This window comes from Ixodes scapularis, unplaced genomic scaffold, assembly GCF_016920785.2.
Source record: "Ixodes scapularis isolate PalLabHiFi unplaced genomic scaffold, ASM1692078v2 ptg000834l_1___fragment_1__unscaffolded, whole genome shotgun sequence".
Lineage (NCBI taxonomy): Eukaryota > Metazoa > Arthropoda > Arachnida > Ixodida > Ixodidae > Ixodes > Ixodes scapularis.
This window is the reverse complement of record NW_024610050.1, coordinates 1-20,739: the sequence shown is the minus strand read 5'-3', so window position 1 is coordinate 20,739 and position 20,739 is coordinate 1. Positions and strand designations below refer to the sequence as shown.

General features: G+C 44.6%; 1 protein-coding gene across 1 annotated transcript; it reads right to left on the bottom strand.

Moving 5' to 3' along the window:
• Positions 1-1,950: 1,950 nt before the first annotated feature.
• On the bottom strand, positions 1,951-20,693 carry LOC120842845 (peroxisomal trans-2-enoyl-CoA reductase-like). Its single transcript, XM_040214032.1, has 8 exons — positions 20,561-20,693; positions 9,889-10,025; positions 8,401-8,566; positions 4,534-4,615; positions 4,372-4,468; positions 4,206-4,307; positions 3,404-3,518; positions 1,951-2,034 (listed from the first exon to the last, which is right to left on the bottom strand). The coding sequence occupies exons 1-8, from the start codon at positions 20,691-20,693 to the stop codon at positions 1,973-1,975; spliced, it is 894 nt and encodes a 297-aa protein (XP_040069966.1). The 3' UTR covers positions 1,951-1,972.
• Between the last annotated feature and the right edge of the window lie 46 nt (positions 20,694-20,739).

Below are 20,739 nucleotides of genomic sequence, written 5' to 3'. Positions count from 1 at the left end.
GACCACAGCTGAGCAGTATAACTATTATCTAAACGAAAGTTCTGTGTATGGTGCGTTGCATGTTTCTTGCTTTTCATTTTGCACTATGCGCTGTACAACGTTTGTTTGTTTGTTTGTTTTCCTTTTTAACTTTGTTGCGCTTTGTTGTGCTTTATTGCGCTCTTGGGTGCACGCCTAAGTTGGTACCGTGAGGCTTAGCAAGTTCAGGCGAGGGGTCAAGGTAATAAAATAAGGTTTACTGACGACTGACGGTAGGCTTTTCCCACGGAACACGCGAGAACATGTCGAGCGCCCGCCAAGACAGAAGACACTGCGAGACTGTCACCGGAATCGCGGCGATGAGCTCGTGCCGACGACCCTCCCTCTCTCGGGGTACGCCCTACCACGGATGGCATGGGTAGGGCGGAGTAACCCGGAGTAGATCCTCTCACAGTAGGCAGATCTATAATTATTCTAAAACGACCATTCTGAATCTCTTTTTTTTATTTACTATTTTATTTTAATATGTCTCTCAAATTTGTGCACCCGTTTTGCATTAAGGCCCCTGACCCAGTCAAGTTACCTCGTGGTAGCGTTTTTGTCTGGAGGCCCGCCAGAGTATTTTTCTGGAGAAAAACATCTCATTTCCTCGTTGGCCCGAGATGTTTTTGCGACCCGGAATTTATGAAATCCCGATGTACCCTCTAGCGAACCGGAGAGTTTTTGCGATTGTTTTAATTTCCTTAACGACGTCGTTTCTGCTGTTCGTTTAATCGCATTCCTTTACGGCCTCTTTCGATTCCCTAAATACGTGACCGTCGCTTTCTATTCCGTGTCGCTCTTTTTGAGAGAGAAAAAAATAGCATGGGGTTCTACGGCTTTCACGCTCCTGTTGTATGGGAGAAATTTGCTTTCCGGAAGGCCTGTTTTTGTCGAGTACCATGCTCTTGTTGTGGTAACGTCTTTTCCTCTGGAGTTATACGTGTTAAGAGAGGCTAGGACTGGGATGATGAGGATGATAATGATGCGGCTGTTCCCTTTAGGTCGGGCGGGCTCGAACAATATTACTGCCCAAGCCTGGAGGCATTTGCGCGTTATTGCCCCTAAGGTAGATCTTTTTCCACCAGTCCTCTAATCGTCTCTTTGTCGCCTCGACACAAGGCCTATGCGGGCCATTGGAAGCCGTTGTCTCGTTCGAGGCAGGCCTGTCCGCTGGTGCGGCTGACCTAACCTCAATGGTTTGGTGTCCATCTCTAGAAATAGTCAAGCCCAAAACTTCGGCAAGCTCCAGGGCGCTGATTTGCTCCAAAACAAATCAGCGCCATCCATGTGAGAAGGGCGACAAATAAATCGCGGGTGAATCCCCCCTAACGAAATGATATATACAGAACATTCTAATGCAGCACTGCTCATAGCTCATGCTGTATATACATATTCAAGAGTAAAAAGTAATCAGCTTCTGCCACACAAACAATAAAACTGATTACTCTTCGGTTATGTCGTGAGTCTTGCCATTGTTAGCCTAGCATTAATTTTGTACATATTCGAATAAACGATCTACCAGCAAGCACAAACACGTCTTTCATAAAAGCAACAAATTGGGCGACTTTTGTCCGAAGATATCAGTAAGCGGGGCAGCGAGCTCGAGTGCTGCAGTTTACAAAAAACTAGATGCCTAGACGGATACCCTATTCCTTGGTTTGTTCATAATCAAGATTTTTATGCTGCGTTTTTGCCATTTCCAGCAGGAAGAACATTAATGGATGCAGCAGACGCACCTAGAATAATCAAGGCCTGGAATAATTAGTCAGGATGTAGCAACTCAGCAATTGGTCCCCTGAAGCCAGGTGTCATTCAACAGGTTCATTGGAGACAAAGGCCAGCACTCGTATCGAAATAGCGTCTTCACTCGATCTAACTTTAATGAAGTCAAAAGTATATCGCAAATATTTGATTGTTTCAGGTGCTGGTGCTCCAAAGAGGGGAAAGCCTTCTAGGAGAGCTCTTCAGCATTGTAATCGATGCAGCTGTCATGTTTCGGCCATCGGTCATGTGCTGTGAACAAGAATAAAACGAATAGCAGGATATCAAGACACGCATTCGCTGCAACAGCAAACTTATGCAGTTGGCGCTAAACATTATTAGCATAAAGAACCAACTGCCGGGCCCGCGAAAGGGCGACACCTGGTGCCACATTCATGCAAGCAAGCGGAGACGAAATTGCTTATTGGGAGCCATTTTTTTATGGTTAGCAGGCAAAAGCTGCTCCCTGTACCTGTTTTCAAATCACCATTGGTTTGCTTCAGGCCCTTGCTGGCCAAACGTAAGCGTGTACAAGTTTTTTTTTCCGCTTGTTGAGAACAAATATATATTCTTATTCGCTATTTTTACGTCAATATCGTCTTAAGACGCTAAATCGGCAAGTATAATAAACAAATTAACTATCTTTTTTTTTGTGCAAATGATAACTGTTTTGAAGAGAACCCCTGACATCGAAAGACGGAAACAGCCCGGGCTCCCTCTCGCTCTCTGCATTCGCGACAACGCAACGTCGAATGTAGCAATTTTACAACTCCAGCCGTCGAGCACTCGTACTAACTGCTTTTAGTGCCAACTGTACTTCACATTATTAGCCTTGATTTCTTATTTCCCTTAAGTACGCAAATTGTATGACACTCCCTCTCACAAGCTGTCTTCGATTCTTACAAAGGCGCGAGAAAGTGACTACGCAAAATGCGTTCGCTGAACTGGCGTTCGCAATGTCCCGTAGGGTGGGCTCTCTGGAAAGACGCGTACTTGCGCCTATTGCAAGCTCGCCATAGTCGCCGACAGCCGAAGAATCTCGGAGTAAACCTTATTACGTTCGCGCTTCGTGGATCGTTCTTTTTCGTTCTTACGGTGGCAATCTAATAGACACCGGAGTAATAATAAGATGCCGTGGACTCCCACCGCACCTTATTTCTTTCGCTGTCAGCGACAGTGCTGGAAACAGCTTGCGAGATTGCGTGGTATAGTTTATCCACAGATGAATATACGTTCTTCCTCTGTAAAGAAACTTTCTTGATTGAATTCAGGTTTGTCACAGAAGAGACCATAAAAAGTGTTGTAATCGGTAACTTGCCAAAACATCAATTCAAACTTTTAAGCTTCTATTTTTGTAAGCTGAAATTTAAGAATTAAATTAGACCGTTGAATGTGAAGCAATTACTAGACGCGTAAGAAAATTAGAATTAATGTTGCCCCATCGCATACGTGTTCATATACTTCCCAGTCATGTGCAAAATACTTCAAAATCATGCGTCATCTTCACCCGCACTTGCCGAACCTTAGACCTTGGTGCATCTCCAACGTCACCAAGGCCCGGAACATATCTAAGCCATCTTTGCGGTGGACCGACATTTGCATCAATAGTTAATTTGCCTACCTGGAACGTCGAACAGGTGTCCAGGGTGCAGTCTGGTAGCTGCGTCCACAAACAGTGTTGTGCCCGACACGTAAGACGCTCCCGCAGATAGCAAGAAGCAGACCGCAGAAGACACCTGAGGAAGAGGTTTCGCCAAACTCACCATTTCGGCATCTTACACAATAAAAGGACGAACGTCATCTGACATATCCCTCAGATGAGGACGCAGAGTCATTCTGGACCAACGGGGGTTCTTAGACGTGCAACCAATATCTGGGTTGCACGGCGCCTTCCCCGCAATACGTCTCTGTCGTATTGAGGGCAGCTCGACCGGGATTTGAACTCAACACCTGTGGCTTCGTTGACTGAAGCTGTACCGCAAAGACATAGAGTTCGCTAAGATGGTTAGCGCCTCCATGCATTCAGGTGGTCGGTGGTGCGGGGTTTAATAAAAACGATTTTGTGAGTATTACTGTGTCTGGCGTATAGAGTTTTCCGTATACTCGTTGAGAACAAAAGCGATATACTATCATATAAAATATATAGGTGGGAAGTGGGGGCGAGGCATTGCGCTCACAACGTCTGCAGAGGAGTTTTTGCTTCGTACATGTACGTATACACCTAAACGAGCCATGCTCTAATTTCAGACAGGCGCTACTATTTTACTTCTAGTATAGTGATTTTATTTTTATTGATTTGATCAGAGGAGAGCAATTCATAAATATATTTTGTCCAGGTTATTTAGGCTGCTAGTTACTTGAAAAGACATTTAATATTTGCATTTAGCCTAAGCCCCAATATTTGTGTAATTCGCGACACAAACCTCTTGTGGCGTGCCTGCCCTTTTGGCAGCCATTCGTGCCGGCGCTTCATCAAAAATTCTGCGCTCATAGTTTTTTGCTGCCGTAGCGGAATAGATTGCTCCCTGCAAAAACACAAAAAAAGTGAATTAGTGAACTGTTCAGAAATCCAGCATAGTCAACACTCACAGGAGCGACCGCGTTGACCCTAACTCCACTTTCGGCCCACTCCACGGCCAGAGAACGCGTCAGATTCTCCACACCAGCTCGTGCAGCTCCCGAATGCCTGCAAGATAATCGTTGCTTCATCCCAAACTCAACTTGCCGGAAAAAAAAGAGAAGATCGCTCACGATGCCAAGGGAAAACCACGCGTATTCTCCATGGTGATGTTGACAATCGATCCGCCATGGTCTTTCATCCACTGGCTGTAAGCTGTCCACAACATGTGGGAAACATAAAGTGGATCGTAAGCATGCAACTACTACGAATAGAAGCACTAAGTTTCCTGGTGTACTTTAAAACCAGGGTCGTATTGCTCTATACATCACACAAAAGACGCGATGTTCGCTACAGGCGTGAGGACCAAATGACCTGCGGACACGCATGTTGCCAACATGTTGGTTTAATACGTGTGTATGCTTGTTCCAGCATGTCTGCAGGCAGTTTCTGTGAAACCAATGTGAGAAATCCGCCATACAAGAAAAAAACGCGGCTTAGAGGGTGAACTCTTCCGCGGTGCTCAGTCTATCTGCAGATACGGGCTATGGGAGGATTTCTTTTGTTTTTTTTTCCATATCTTTCTTGACGAGATTTGGCGGTGTTTCTGATCGACAGTATATTAATGATAAGTTATGAAGAATACAGGCTCTTTGTGAGCTAATAAAGCAAACATTTGTCAAAGTTTGCTGTGCATGGTATATTTATAGATGCAGATTCGGCACTTGACCCGGACAATACACTAGGAAGGTAATCTGCACAAATTGCGCACTGCAAAAAAAAAAAAAAAAAACATTGTTTTTTTTCCGGAATTTGCCCCTGCGGGTACACCGGGTGCGGACTGTATATATGGTCCGAAAATTATGATACGTGTTCTTGTAAGCGAAAAGATCGTAGACAATTTCATGGTAAAATTGATTGTTCGTTTTCTAAGGTATGGGACGATTATGAATCGCGGGTACCGCAATGCAGTGAACCAGAAGCTGGTCATGTAAGCATGTTTTATGATGTGCATGCGACTTAAAACTACATCTGGATCTTCATGTAAGTATATAAAGTGCAGTTGTGAAGAGCACAGCACAACTAATTAAGATGAGGTAATCACAGGTTGTACTTTCTCACAGCAGAGCCCAAAGCTGCGGAGACCTCACTGAAGACCCATCATTGCCAATGAATGAAAAACGCCACTTTTCAGAGGGCGACAGAAGCAAGGTCGTGCTTTCTAAAAACTCTCCTGCTGCAAAGGTGGTGGTAGTCCTCGTGTTCAAAGCTCATATATAAAGTATCTTAAGCGAACCTTCTACTGTAAAGCAAGCAACAAAAAACAAATTGGCGTTTACTCATAGAAAGCTCACTTATACCGAATGTGCGCTCAGAAAGTGAACTTTACAGTATAAAATTTCAAAGTGCAGTTCTCGTTTCGTACAAAATTACAGCAAAACGCTTGCCAAAGTCAAGGTTGGTTGCGTTTGTATACGTCTGGTGTTAGCGACGCTATTTATTCTGGCGCCCTCTCCTGATAGGCGCAGCCAGCAGACAACGCACTCTAATGTCTGCTTTCTGCGGCTATCGAAAGGTGGCGCCACAAGCAGCAAGTCTCGCTATTTCGGTTGTCAGCGAACGCTTGCAACCTTGACTTTGGCAAGTTTTTCTCTCTAATCTTTTTAGAAAAAAATAACTGCGCCTTGAAATTATGTATCATGAAACTTACCTACTCAGTGCACATTCGGTGGAAGTTTAAGCTTTCTAATATCAGACACCATTTTTTGCGGTTCGTTTTACTGCGGAAGGTCTGCTTGAGTCATCTTATAGGCCACCGCTCAAAGTCACAGATAGCCTGCACTATACAGTAACTCTATACATTCCGCTTTAGCCTGCAGAATTTCCAAGGCTATAGTCCCGGACTATGCAGGTTTAACAGTTGAACATTTATGTGGTACGAACTAACTACAGTTGCGTACTATTCAAGAATTATGTTTTTTCTAGATAGTTTGTTATAAAGGGGCGTGACACATTTTGTGAACTACATAGTAGGTTAATAGTGATGTATGCATGATAGAATTGTTTTTTTTTTTGTGAGCTCATAAAACAGGCATTTTGCAGGTTGTGCTTTGTATGAAAAACGTTTTATGCGAGCAATGGATTAAATACGGACCATGTACCAGGTGCGGAGGAGTGTTTCTTCATACGAGACAGGGTTGGGCAGAAATACTCAAAAATGTATTTGGAAATACAAATAGTGGGATATATTAAAATAGTAGCTAAAATACTGATACTAAGATACATCTGCAAAAATGTATCGCGATACGTATTGGAAATACATTTTAAAAAGAGGCAAAAAGTATTTGGAAATACAAATACAGGAATACATTTTAGGGAGGGCAGAAATACAAATACAGAAATACTGATAGTGCAATACACTTTTCAAATTTTTTGAGACGCCAACTGAGATGAAGCTTGACGTTTGAAGTGCATGTTTTCGATCCCGAAATTACTTTCCTGTAGGCTTGGCGCTTTGCCTTGAAGGTAGTGGTTTCGGACGACAAGGAGTCTTCAATGGGCCCAAAAAAACGTTCCATCAAGTGCTGACCGCGGTCTGTTCCATGACATCCTGTCTGTCTGACGAGGGAATCCTGTCAACATTGATCACATGATGTCACGGTGGAATGAACTAGTATTCTTTTTCTATAGGTGTGGCCTTGAACATGAAACTTTACCTCGCTGCTGTATGAGAGGACAATACGTTGTAGGTTACCTCGTTGAAGATCGTGCATGCAGTGTCATTTGGAATTTTTGAGAATAGTGGACCACCTGAAGCATCTTGGAATACATGTCTTATCTTCTGTTGTGGTTGAAAAAACGATACGGTAGCATCCCTGTTCTGAAGGTCCTTACTACCGACCCTCCGCCAGCGACGCACGGATTGCAGTCCTCAAGTTTTTGCCTAGCATTATCCAAACAGAGACCTTGTGGATTGCGAGCTGATATTGCCGGCACAGGTGCGAGCTGTCCTAGAAACAGCGGTCTAGAGAAAAGTCGCAGGTGTACGAAGTCTGGGTCGGCACAGCTAGGCAACTTCTGGCCTCCTCCTGGGTTTCGGATCACCAGAGCAGCAGGTCACGTTCACGTCGGCAGTTGACGTACACTTGAGCCGTGCAATCTTACGGGCGCAGCCGCAGATGCATTCGAATATGTGTTAAACTTCACAGCGTGAGTCTTCCTACTATTTCAAGTCAACCACCGCCAGGCTGGTGTTGCAACGGAATGTGACTCAGCTTTGCCGGCTGGGTGAGAGAGACGGTTAGCAGCGGGCATTGGATGCCAGCAAACAATGACTCAAGGCATCCCTACCTAAGAACCTACGACAGAAGATACTCTGACTCCACTCCTGGCACGCCACCTGGTTCGAGTCCCCGAGATTACGCGACACTTCTTAGAAGAGAGAAGAGGACGCATAGAAAAATAGTTTGCAGAATCAAAAGGAACCTTGGTCGGCAGAGTAACAATGCCCCAGCATCTCCTTGACCCATGTGCCCTCAAAAGTAAAAAAAAAAAAAATGCGTTTGGACTTGTTTTTTGTTTTTTGTTTTCGGGGGGGGGGGGGGGGGGGAGTATTTCTCAAGAAATGTAACGAAATACATTTCATCCTGATTGTATCGCGATACAACGATACATTCCAAACGTATTTCGATACAGGAATACAGATACACGCGAAAAAAATGTATCGCGATACAGAAATACAGGTACGAAATGCATTTCTGAAGTACTATCGCGATGCATTTGTATCGCGATACTGCCCAACCCTGATACGAGATGCATCTCAAAGTTTAAAGACTGGGCTGATGACAGTTCTTTCGATACCAGGTTAAGACTAAATGGAGTATGTTTGAACGAATTCAACTGGCTTTTAGTCTAGAAAGGAAGGGGCGCGGCTAAAGTCCATCATTCAGGGCCGCTACAGCGTCTTGGAGCTCTCAACTGGGCAACCAGCTCGCCCCTACCTTCTCTGCAGAGAAGGAAGCTCCCCGTTAGGTTGGTCTCGACGACAGCATTCCATCCTTTTAACGAGATTCCGTCCGCCTTCGATAGGAATTGGCCACCTCCATTGTTGACCAGGAAGTCGAGGCGGCCATGACTTTCCAGGGAAAGGCTAACCAACTTTTTCACCTGGGCAAAACAGATTTTAAAAAAAGACATTACATTTTCGTACGCTTTGCATGCTATCTTCACAACCTTAAAACGCAGGCTATTCTGGTGCGCCAAATATCCCCCCTCACCCCTAATTCTAGTTTTGTGTGTGGAATATAAAAAACAAACAAGTTAGACGTTGAATGTTTAGACAGTGGGAGTTTGGTCCACTTTTGTGATTTGGCATCTCTGATTCACAATGTAGAGGGGAAATTCTGCCAAAAAAGTATGACCGGTCTTCTTAAGCGTTAAAACGGTCCGGCAGTTTTATTTTAGCTACCTTAATTAACTCTATTTTTGGAATCTCTGGTTTTCACCCTTTCCGGTATGCTATTTAGTATCGCGAAATACAGAACAGTTGTTGAGAAATTGGCAAGTGAAGACGATGCCAAAACCAACATTCAAATATACCCACGCTTTTCTGTGCCGTGACGTTAGGGGCTTGCAGTTCGAGCCAACGCCATCTAGAAAAATGAAGGCCTCAAAACGCCCCACTATTCCTCCACGGGAGGTCATCACAGTCGGATGGCGCAAACTCAGCAATTGGACCCGAGCCCGATGTCCAGCAAATTGCGACGCGTTGATTGGATACGAAGCCCAGCCGAGCAATGACGCAGCAATCGTGTCCAATATGTGTCTTCTCTCGATCTCACTGTGATGACGTCAGAATTCTAATGCACAGGTCTTTGAATATTCTAGGCGGTGTTGGTTGAGCGAGAAGTCTAAAAATGGACTATGGCGAGCATGTGTATCATGCAGCTGCGCGGGCACTGGAGCGAGCTTCCAAATCATTCATTCGGCACCATTAAACTGCTTGTAATCGGTTCGGAACATAGTCTACTGCGCAAAGATTGAACCCCGCCTTTCACTGATGTCACTTTTTTTTTTATTGTGCCCGCAGAAAGACTTTCATTTTGAAAAACAAGGTGAGGATCGAAATTGTAAATTCAATAACTTCGCAAAAAAATATTTATTTTGACCTAAAATTTGGGTTACTATTTCAGTGATGTATGTCGGTGTGTTTAGCAACTTTTCATGCAAATCGGGGACTATAAAGAGGACGCCGGAATGCCCCTTAACGTTCATCACGCCTTCACGACACCACATTGGCACAATGCTCGTTCAGATAGAAACGGCCATCAAAAGACATCTGTGCTTTCCCAACTTTTTATTTTATAGTCATCGAGTTTGAAACATGCCTGCCTCTTCTCGCCTTGCCATTTATTTAAAAAAGAAAAAAAAATTGTATTTGTATCGATTTGAACAGGGTATCACCAAGTCTGTGACCATTGCTTACCCACCTGTTCTTCACTGCGAATGTTGCAAGGTATGAACGAGATGCGAGGCTGTCCGTCTTGATCAGTTAGTCCGCTACGCAAATCGTTGACCGCGCTCCTCAGGTTCTCTTCGTTCCTAGACGCTATTGTGACGCTGCAACCTGGAATGAAATATTCTTGTGTATAAAGTGTGTATTTTACAGCGCTCCCCAATCATAACGGCTTATCGAGAATACATTTGCAGGGGTGCGCTATACTAACAGCCGTCATGCCAACTATTAGTCACGTGACTGAACATGTCGAACCACCAAACCGGGCTATAAGGCAACACCATCTAGAATAATCAAACCCTGTGCACTAGAATTTTGACGTCACTTGAATGAGATCGAACGAAGACACGGAATGGACGTAGAGGACAGCTGCGTAAGTGTTAGGCTTTGCCTCATATAAAATCAACGCGTCGAAAGAAGACCAGAGTCGCGCTTGGGTCAACTTGCTGAGTTGGCGCAATCCGACGGTCGTGACTTTCCATGGAAGAAGAGGAGGACGTTCGCGCGTCACGTTCATTGTAGGTGGTCTTGTCTTGGAGGGCGTGGTTTGGACTACTCCTTTCAGGTTTGAGCGTCGTAATTTTAAATTGTTTACCTTGTCCTATCGCGGGACCGGACGCGATTGAAAGCGAGCTTTGCGTCAGTGTTTGGCTGCGATTCCTGTTCAGTCAGTGAGAATATCACTGAGCTCTGTGACAATAGGCCGACGTCACCAGCCAGTTTGGCTCCGCCACAGCTGCCGCGAAGCGTCGAGGGAACTTCAGTCTTTCGGCACGTGCGACAACCTCGCTGGAGCTGTGCGCGTGCATAGCCCGAGATGGCACGAGCCGTCTCGGTCACTGGCGCCTGGCTCTTGGTAGCTACAGTAATGGCGGCTTTGCGCATGCGAAGAATGTTTGGTGATATCTTTCTATTTATTGATGTTAAGTGTTTATTTTTTTTACATCAAGCACAACATACAGGATACCGGAGGCTTGTGACAAAAGCTGTCACAGGGACAGCTTGACAAAGCCTTAGACCCCCACAGCTGCTGAATCGCGCCGCATTCACGCTTAGTTGCTGCAGCGCAAGTGCGACCACTGGAAGTTCCGGATCAGTCATCTAGGGCCTGTGTAAAATATGCCGGGTGAAGCGTGGCAGTGGCTGGGCGTCTGCGTCTTGAAAGACACGTTTTCTGCTGGTTCGCCGTCATTCGCCGAAGAACTTTTTACAAACCCTGTGCAAACGGCCGTAGCGCTACTTTTAAAAATCAGTAAATTGTTATTAATATTATTTTAGGAAAGCGCAGCACACCAGCAAAAAGACATAACCCGTTGAACTCAAGTCCCAGCCAGGCGACATGACTAAAGGACATGTCTCAGCACGAGGAAGTGCTGCGTCTTTGTGCCTTCAGTACGACTGAGGGAACTCTGAAGCTATTATTCACAGTTCAGCACAAGACACATGCGCGAAAAATCCATCCGATCCGACGTCTGATCCGGCAATAAGACTGCCTGATCCGAAAAGTTTGGTCGTATCAGACGTCGGATCGGCGATCCGGCGTGCGTCCGACGTGCCAAATAGTTTCACACGGCGAACGGACTGTCGGAAGCGTCCAGCCAATGACAGCACCCCTAGCGCGAACGTCAGGATGACGTACTGGGTCTGGCGGGACGAACAAGAAGACGGGACTGACCTGAGCGACGAGAAGCCGGACGCGTGAATCCCGCTGACTTATTCGAGAAAGATGACCCCAGCAAAGAATGCACGCGCTAGCGAGAACGAGTGCCTAATTTCGCTCGTGCGAGCTGAGCCGTCAATCTGGGACCAGAGATCGTACCCTGTATAGCAGGGGTCTCAAACACGCGGCCCGCGACTCGCTGGAACGCGGCCCGCAGGCAACCGGCTAAGAGTCCCGGTTCCCATGTCCCGAGCACTAGAAATGGCATGCGGCATAGTGACTTCATCTCGTCGATTCATTTTCGCTCGAAAAGTGGCTCTGCTCTTTTCACCTATTCATATCTGTGAATTGGTGATCAGTGATATTTTGCCCTTTGTTTCACTTTATTTTCGGCTTCCCAGCTTTTTGTAATGCACAACAGTTCCGCTGCTTGGCCGCGAGCGCGAGTTATTCGTTGAAGGATGCATCTCGGCTGCGCAAACTCTCGATCAACACGAGCAACTGCCAAAGATAAAGCTACGAGCTCGTTATTCTCGCCTTCAAAAAAATATCCCCATTAAAAGACAAGTATTTTTTCAGAATGTTGTAATAAAAATCGTCAGGAAAGCAAGAACTGTCAAATTAAGTCATTGTTTTTAGAGACATGTTGAGCTTGGTTAATTGGTGGGTGAATTGAGCAACAAGAACGACAGTGTACGTGCTTGTTCTATAAATATTGGGTGATTCCACGTCAATTCATGCAATGATGGTCCGGGTCATAATTTAGATATTTTTGTTAAAAATATATATGAAAGCCATGTTTTTGGGAGGAACATTCAGCTAGATATGAACGCCGTAACAATTTTTTTCGCTGAGATATAAAATAGAGAAGCTTGAGGCGTGGAAATTGAGAAGATTTCACAATGCTACTTTGCACAGTCGTCATTTCCTTATCGAACCTTTCACGGCACCATAACTTTTTTAATATGTTTTACAAATGTTATACAACGCATACATAAAAAATTAAAAATATCAATAAAATATTTCTATGCAAACAAAAATATCAAACATGGCATAAAAACGCGTTTTAGAGACATATTCACAATTTTTTTGCAAATAAACCATCTTTCATAATACTTCACAAAACATATCAAAATACGGGTATTTAAATTTTCTTTACGAATATGTAAAAATTATATGCCCACCCTTAATTGTCTTTTTGTTATTAACGCGGAAATGCGGCTGATTTCTCAAAATGTGGCAAGATTGAGCGTCCATATTTAAAAAACTCCATCTTTTATTTTTTTTAACTCCCCGTGGCACTTTACAGTGACTTGAACTAACCTGTGATGGCAAAAGATTGAGTAACATATGACCTCCAAGCGGGAAAAGCTACGACAAACCTTCACTCGGAGCGAGCCGACGTCTTCGTCAAGGCGGCTTTGCCGCACAGCACCAAACGTTTTGAGCGTTAGTTATGGCATGTATTTTATATTATTCAAATTCTTTTTTTCATAAGGGCTGAGTATTAGTGACGCGAAAATGGACTTTGAGCTGGAATACCATTAATTAGCTTACAATTCACAGGAACAAAACGGCCCCACTGTGCGAATTCGTCAACTATGCATAGATAAGCTTAAAACTCTCAGTTATGCGAGTGGCCATGTATACATCCGGCCTCTCGGCATATGATGACTTCCACAAATGAGAAGCCTGGATTCCTCTCACAGGTGTTATGGTGGTCCATTGTGCTTGCTTTACCGCACGAAACTCTCGAACCCGTTCCACGGACAGGTGGAACATGCAGACATTTGTTACTTTTTTACGTAGCACTTCCACAAAGTCTTTAGCGGTGGCAATCGTTGAGTTGAGCGAAGATCTCAACTTGGTGAGCGTTGGTTCTTCCACCTACTTCATCACAAGCGCTTTCTCCGTGTTCAGTGGCTGAAAAGATCCATCTTGCCGAAGAGTGCGGCTTCCGAGACAATTCGTTGAATTGGAAGCGATTCTTGAAATGCGCCGCCGCTCCGTCTGATACAAGAGTTATTTCAAAAAAGACTGGGAAATGAACATTAACATACTCTTTTATGGCCTATGTGGCTAGAAGAGCGTGAGCTGTGTCATGTGTCGTGTACCATCGGTGACAACGGCAAAGCTTTGCGTGCCTTGCGTGGACGTAACCACACTTGTGGAGAGAGACACTTGAGTTTTTTTCAATGAAAACTCTGCACTTCGGTTGGAAAGAGTGCTGTCCATTTTTCCGCAAAATCGAAGTGGAACATCACTGCCGTGGGTGGTAAGGCGGTTCTTGTGTCATGTATCAGGCTTCGTTCAAGGTCAAGGATGTAAGAATGCCTCATATACTTTTCGCTCTCCTATTGCCGCAGGAAGGCAGAAGTGTCCATAACCTTTTTGACGAGTTCGCCAGCGTCCCATAACGCGAAACCGATCTCTTCGTCTTCGTCGAGATGAAGCGACTGCAGCGAGATGCTCTGCGTTTTTGGGCACTTTTCGCAACGGCGCAGAAAGCAATCGTTCTGTGGAGCGCAGAAGAGGTAGATACGCTTGAGGTCGTCTTCAGTAAATGTCTTCTTTGGGGAATTTGTTATTGCCGTTAAAAGCAACTGATAATTGACGCAATATATGCATGTGCACACCTCGTGCTCGGGACTTTTTTTTTTTTACCCGTTTTGGTCGTAGGGAATAAATTTTGGAGATGCCTAGTTCGGGATCGGGATGGTCCTTTCTAAACAGCTGGTGAGCTTCCTTAATAGAGCGGGTCATAAACCTTTTTACGACTTTGAACATGTCGTTGATCATGGCTTTGACGACGTCCTTTTTGTTGGGGCTTTGAACAGAGCATGCGAGGTCGTCGCGTGTGTAGTACTCTCACGTCTTCGGCATTCGCCTTTGTAGGGATCAGGGGTTGCCCAAACACCACCTTTGCGCTTCAGTTTTCATGTTTGATCAATCATGTTGGCAGTCGCTTCCGACACCAGACGCAATATTGTTTTCTTCAGGATGATTGGTGGCAGAAGCACGTACAATCAGAAGCTAACTACATGCCTTCAGCACTTCGCAAAACGCATCAAACCACTCTGCGCAGTGCTCACAACTGTCTTCGAGTTCGAGAGTTTCGTGCGGTGAAGCAAGCAAAGTGTACCACCGTAAAACCTGTCAAAGGAATCCAGGAAACTCATCTGTGAAAGTCATCATATGCCAAGAGGCCAGATGTATACATGGCCATTCGCGCAACTGAGAGTTTTAAGCTTATGTATGATGCATAGGCAGCGAATTTGCAGAGTGGGGCCGTTTTATTCCTGTGAATTGTAAGCTAATTAATGGTATTCCAGCTCAAAGTTCCTTTTCACGTCACTAATACTCACCGCTTATAAAAAAAGAATTTTAATAATATAAAATACATGCCATAACTAACGCTCAAAACGTTTGGTGCTGTGCGGCAAAGCCGGTATGACGAAGACGTCGGCTCGCTCCGAGTGAAGGTTTGTCGTAGCATTTCCCGCTTGGAGGTCATATGTTACTCAATCTTTTGCCATCACAGGTTAGTTCAAGTCACTGCAAAGTGCCAAGGGGAGTTTAAAGCAAATAAAAGATGGAGTTTTTTAAATATCGACGCCCAATCTTGCCACATTTTGAGAAATCAGCCGCATTTCCGCGTTGATAACAAAAATATATTTAAGGGTAGGTATATTATCTTTATATATTCGTAAAGAATATTTAAGTACGCGCATTTTGATATGTTTTGTGAAGTATTATGAAAGATGGTTTATTTGCAAAAAAAATTGTGAATATGTCTCTAAAACGCGTTTTTATGCCATGTTTGATATTTTTGTTTGCATAGAAATATTTTATTGATATTTTTAATTTTTTATGTATGTGTTGTATAACCTTTGTAAAACATGTTAAAAAAGTTATGGTGCCGTGAAAGGTTCGATAAGGAAATGACGACTGTGCAAAGTAGCATTGTGAAATCTTCTCAATTTCCACGCCTCAAGCTTCTCTATTTTATATCTCAGCGAAACAAATTGTTACGGCGTTCATATCTAGCTGAATGTTCCTCCCAAGAACATGGCTTTCATATATATTTTTAACAAAAATATCTAAATTATGACCCGGACCATCATTGCATGAACTGACGTGGAATCACCCTATTGCCAGCACGTTGGCGGTGCTTGTCACCTTAATTCATGTTATCACATCTGGCCAGGGCCCAAAGTAGTCATATAAACAAATCAAATCTAAAGACGTCGCTGACAAACTACAGCGAGTTTCCATAAAGCATAATGCACGAGGTATGTTTCCAAAAAGCATAATGCACGAGGAACGCCCCCCCCCCCCCCCCCCCCTTCCTATCATGCGATGGCCCTCGGCCTTTCAGGTGTGGGATATATGGCCCCCCCACTGAAATGAGTTTGAGACCACTGCTGTATAGGAACGCGGACCTAGCTGGAGCGCTTGGATCTCCTGGGCGGAGTCGAACGGATCGTCGTGTCGCATGCAAGGTCGGAAGCGTGTGTCTCAAACTACCGCGTGCGGCAATTCGGAACGGCGTTCGGACTGTCGGATCGGACGTCGGATCGGACTATTCTGCCGTCCATGTGCCTCGCGCTTTATACTGAGTCAGTGTTTGACAAACCGCATGTAAAACAAGGTTCTTGCACTAAGGTGCGAACCGGTAGATTAGCAAGAACGCTGGCTAAAAATGTACCCTTTATTTAAGTGAAACAAAAACTAAGTTTACTCACCGTAAAAATAAAGTACGCATCGCCCAACGCTCGGGAGATCTTTACCCAAATGTAAAACTATAGCGTTTGAGAACAGAGGAAAAAAAGTTCCAAAGCGCGGGCTTTTCTTGATTCAAACACTTTAATTGAATCTTCGGAAATTATTCATGAAGACATGGCGGTCAACGGAGCCCGAAAAACATTAAGACAAATGACGTCTGATACCGGAAAGAGCCCCACAACCTAACTGAAAATCCCCAAAAATTGTGTATTAATAGTTTGTAATCACAGTTCTAAAACTTCGGCATCTGCAAGTCCCACTTGCTTGCGCTACATTTAGGTGGACGATAAGCGGTCGGCTAAACGTAGATTACTTTCCTTGTGAGAAAAACATACTTCTCTTTTCTTTGAGGCACCAGGAATAAAAAATAAAGCTCGAGGTACACCTAAGCACTTCTTATGAGTTGTGAATGCGAAAGCATGCAAGCCGCTCGTCCGCTCCCTTTTTCGTCTGCTCGTCCGCACTAGAGTGCCTCAATGCCCGTCTGCTTAGGGTGATGCCATCGTTTGTAGTACCCGATGCCGACAGCACGAGCTCACAGGGAAAATACAGAGAAATCACAGGAAACAAAATGTCGCCTTAACACAGTCAGCGCCGCGAGCGCGTGCAGGGACACGCTCTTTCACGCGCTTCAGAACAAAAAAATAAAAATAAGCGTTCGAAACAAAATGGCCAGATGTCATCACCGCAAGCAAAGCCCACATGAAGGCACCCTAGTCCGCTCCCTTTGTCGTCTGCTGCGTACTAGCGCGCGCGCGCTTCGGAATCTCGGAGGCCATGGCGCAGCGGTCAATGGGAGCCCCGTCGACGCGCGCGAGCCAATGGAGCCGAAGGCGAATCACTCCTATTGGGATCGCGGAAACTAGGAGCCGTTTTCGCGCTTCAAACTGATGACGTCAGCTCGCTCCATGAGACAGCTAATGCTTTCGCATGAAAACACTGTCGTTTACAAACGAGGCCCATGTTGGACCACACCGGGCGTCGGCCAAGCGCATGAGCAGAAACGCGATTAGCGGGAAATGAAAAGTGTGCGTATGCGCCGTGGTGACGTCACAGCAAAGGCGTGACGTAAGATCCGTGTGCATGTGCATGCTCCCATAAATTGCGTCAATCTAAATACGTTTCACAAAAAAAAATAATTCCTTTTTAACATTAATGTATAAAGGATGATGTCATTGCTGAGAGAAAACGTCTTGTTGTTTAGTTCGACAAGCACAGGCTTATGATTATCAGGCAAAAAAAACATCTGACGGCAGTTTCGACCAGAAACGTCAATGATAGTATTAAGAAAGTACTTGAAAGTCAATTACGGTTCTTTGCGTTATTAGCTTGGGAAATTTTAGAAAGCTCTTGTCGAATTCAGTGCATCACAAGTTTTCTTGCATAATGTTCTTTGTACTAAAAACAAATCCTGAATAGAAACGTGCGGAAGAGTCGTTTATCCTGGGAACATAAGTAGCAATGCGGGGCGGGCATTTAGCTATTCTCGATGAATAAACAGTTTATACCCAAAAAATGCATTTAATAGTAATAATAATAATAATAATAATAGTAATAATAAGCTTTTATTTCCTTTTTTTTCATTACAAAAGGAAAACAAATGTGCAAAAGAGGGCAAAAAGCTGCTGCTGCAGCTTGACGAGGCCCTAGTTCCCATACACACCTTGGCGGAAAGTCAGCAGAAAACAAAAATACACTAGACCCAAAAAATCAAATATACAGCAAAAATCAAATATACACATTTATTCAAGATGCGTGCTAGGAGTTCGGCGCTGTTATTATTTTAGGTGGATGTTACATTCATTAATCATGGCAAGTAGAAATTCCTTATTTTTCAAACGTTGTTCATAGAAAGCAATGCAAAAACAAAATCTAGGGCTTATTTATTTATTTGTCTTCTGTCTAGAAGCGACCGAGTCCTTAGTACTTGCACACACTCAGGCACAGACATACACTTTCATGACAAAAAAACACACACACACAAAATAACAGAATATAGAGGTTTTTCTCTGTAAATTAGGAATAATAAGAAGGCATCTCTAGCTGACATTTTACAAATATTGTTTAACATTGTGTTATTGCGTTCAGTACATCATACGTGGTATGTACATAACAATGTATCAAGTTGTTTGGCTGAAATAAATTTTTTTAACAATTTGCAGATAATAGTTCGGATTTCGCAGGGGCATATGTTTCAGAATGTTGGGAATGCCTAACCCCAGCAAAAGGTAATAGAGCTTGATGACCGAAGTGGCTTGTTTTGTTCCTATTGCCAGGGTTACTGCCGTTCCTAACAAAATTACTGCTCATTTTTGGTTTTAAAAAGAAAACATTTCAAGTATGACGGATAGCCAATTTCGAAACTCGCGTCGCCGAGCGTGGCCGAATGGTTACCGCGCTGACTGTCGCGCGGAAGGTTAGGGTTCGATTCCAGGTAGCGAAATGTTCTTTTATTTATTTTTTTTTTTTCTATTCCTCGTTTTCGCAAGTTCGATAACTTTCTCGTCTCATTGAGTTAGGAATATTGTACGCGCCGAACGTTCTTGACCGAATGTTTCAGGAACCCACGCAGGTACAAAAGGTGCTCCGCGTGGCGAGCCGGAGTCAGTCTCGCCCCAGCGTTCGAACCTCCTGTTAAACGGGTTTCACATGCGGCGATTTTGGACCTAGAGCGGCGAGATTTTGTGCCGTCGCGGCGATCTGGCCAGCCGCAGCGGCTGAGCGGCACGGTTCCGCCAAGTTGGAAATTTTTCGCCGCGGCAGAGCGGCAGCTTCCACGCTGTCCACTCAGAGCACGGCGGGAAATCACGTGACAGGAGAAACACTGCGGGAAAGCTGGCGCATAGGACGGTGGCGCTTTCACGTTCCTGACGCAGACGACAAGCAGAGAAAGTACGCAAGCGACTGGTTCGCGGTTTCTTTTTTCCAGTGGGTGTTCTTTGCTTCAGCAGTCGCGTCGGAACTGTTCGGGAGATTATTGAGGAGGGGGATTGCTGTCCCCTTCCTCGGAATTCGTTTTCCTCAATAAATTGCACGTTTCTTTCTTACTTTCCTCGCCTGAGTACCAACTGTAGCGAGCGCAAGAGACGCTAATCGGAAGCGGTTTGTGCGAGCGTGAGAAAAACAAAAGAAGAAGATGAAGACCTGAGCGACATTCACGTGTCTTTTCTAAGAACAGATCGTCACACCAAGTAAGACAAAATATATCACGCCCAGTTCAATGAACTGCTTATCAGTGGAGTGTCGAAGCGTCGAGTTCTTTGGAGGTTCGGGTCGGCCATATCAGTTGGAGTCGTTACATCCGAGGAAGGCGCTGCCCGTGACGCTGCCGAGGATGATCCGAGGTTTTATCCTCCGTAACAACGAAATTTGAAAAAAAAAAAAAAATACAGCATAAACAAATAAGACGGTGTATTTAGTATTTTGAACTTCTTTTTTTTTTTATTAAGGTGAAATTAAAGGGTACTGAAAACTAAGGCATTAAAATTGTTGTTAGAAGCCGCTGTAACCGACTGTGCGCATCTGTTTGCTACAAGCAACATTGGCCATCGCAACGCCAGAAAAGGTTCATGGGAAATGAAACCTCGCGATCCGTGCCACCGCGCCGCTAGCGGCAGCGATTTCGGCCGCGGAATCACCGCATGTGAAACAACGCCGACATCGTCACCCCGCGACGCCCTGTTGTTATCGTCCGTTTCCTTTTTGTTTTGTGCACAAGTTCGCCTCATTAAGCGTTTGTTTCCTCAGTAATTCTTTCTTTCCTCACCTCGAGAACTGCTTGGTTACGCAATATCAAGCATGATTAGCTATTTCTTTTTGTAGCTTCTGCTAGCAGAGGCACAAATATATGTGTATATTCGAAATAAATAGAATGACGTACCCCTGCACATGGTGCAACCTAATTATATTTATACCAAATGATATGTGACAAATAATTAGCGCGCGCCACTCTTAGAGCACAGCGTGGCACGCCGACGCTCGTTGTCAGGATCGAGTAGCGGTGGGCATGCACAGTTGCAGTGCGAACCTCTATGCTGTATTGGAGATTCAAAGCTTTGGGGCCCTTATTCTATAACTCTCTAATGTCGTTCAGTGAAGTGTCATTAAATTTACAGTATGGCAGGGATGAGACTTTTTTTTTCAGTCAGCGTTTTGTTTTTCAACTTGGGTATGACTTGTAATAGAATTTGCGTATAAATACCCAAATAAAGAAGCTCCTCGGTGATTGCCTTCCCGATCCCCGTTGCTCCTCCTGTTACCACGGCCACTTTGTTCTTGAAAAGACCCGGTCTGAAGATGCTGCGCAAGCGCCGAAGCCCAGTTTGCCCGCTCATCTCGACGTGTGTGGCACCTTTGCCGGTTCGGAAAAGCTTCGTACAG

Coding starts and splice junctions, on each gene's coding strand:
- LOC120842845 (XM_040214032.1), bottom strand. CDS start 20,693: ATGAGCGGGCAAACTGGGCTTCGGCGCTTGCGCAGCATCTTCAGACCG. Junction 4,469..4,533: donor CGTGGTTTTCCCTTGGCATC/GTGAGCGATCTT, acceptor ATTATCTTGCAG/GCATTCGGGAGCTGCACGAG. Junction 3,519..4,205: donor GGGCAGGCACGCCACAAGAG/GTTTGTGTCGCG, acceptor CCTCTTCCTCAG/GTGTCTTCTGCGGTCTGCTT.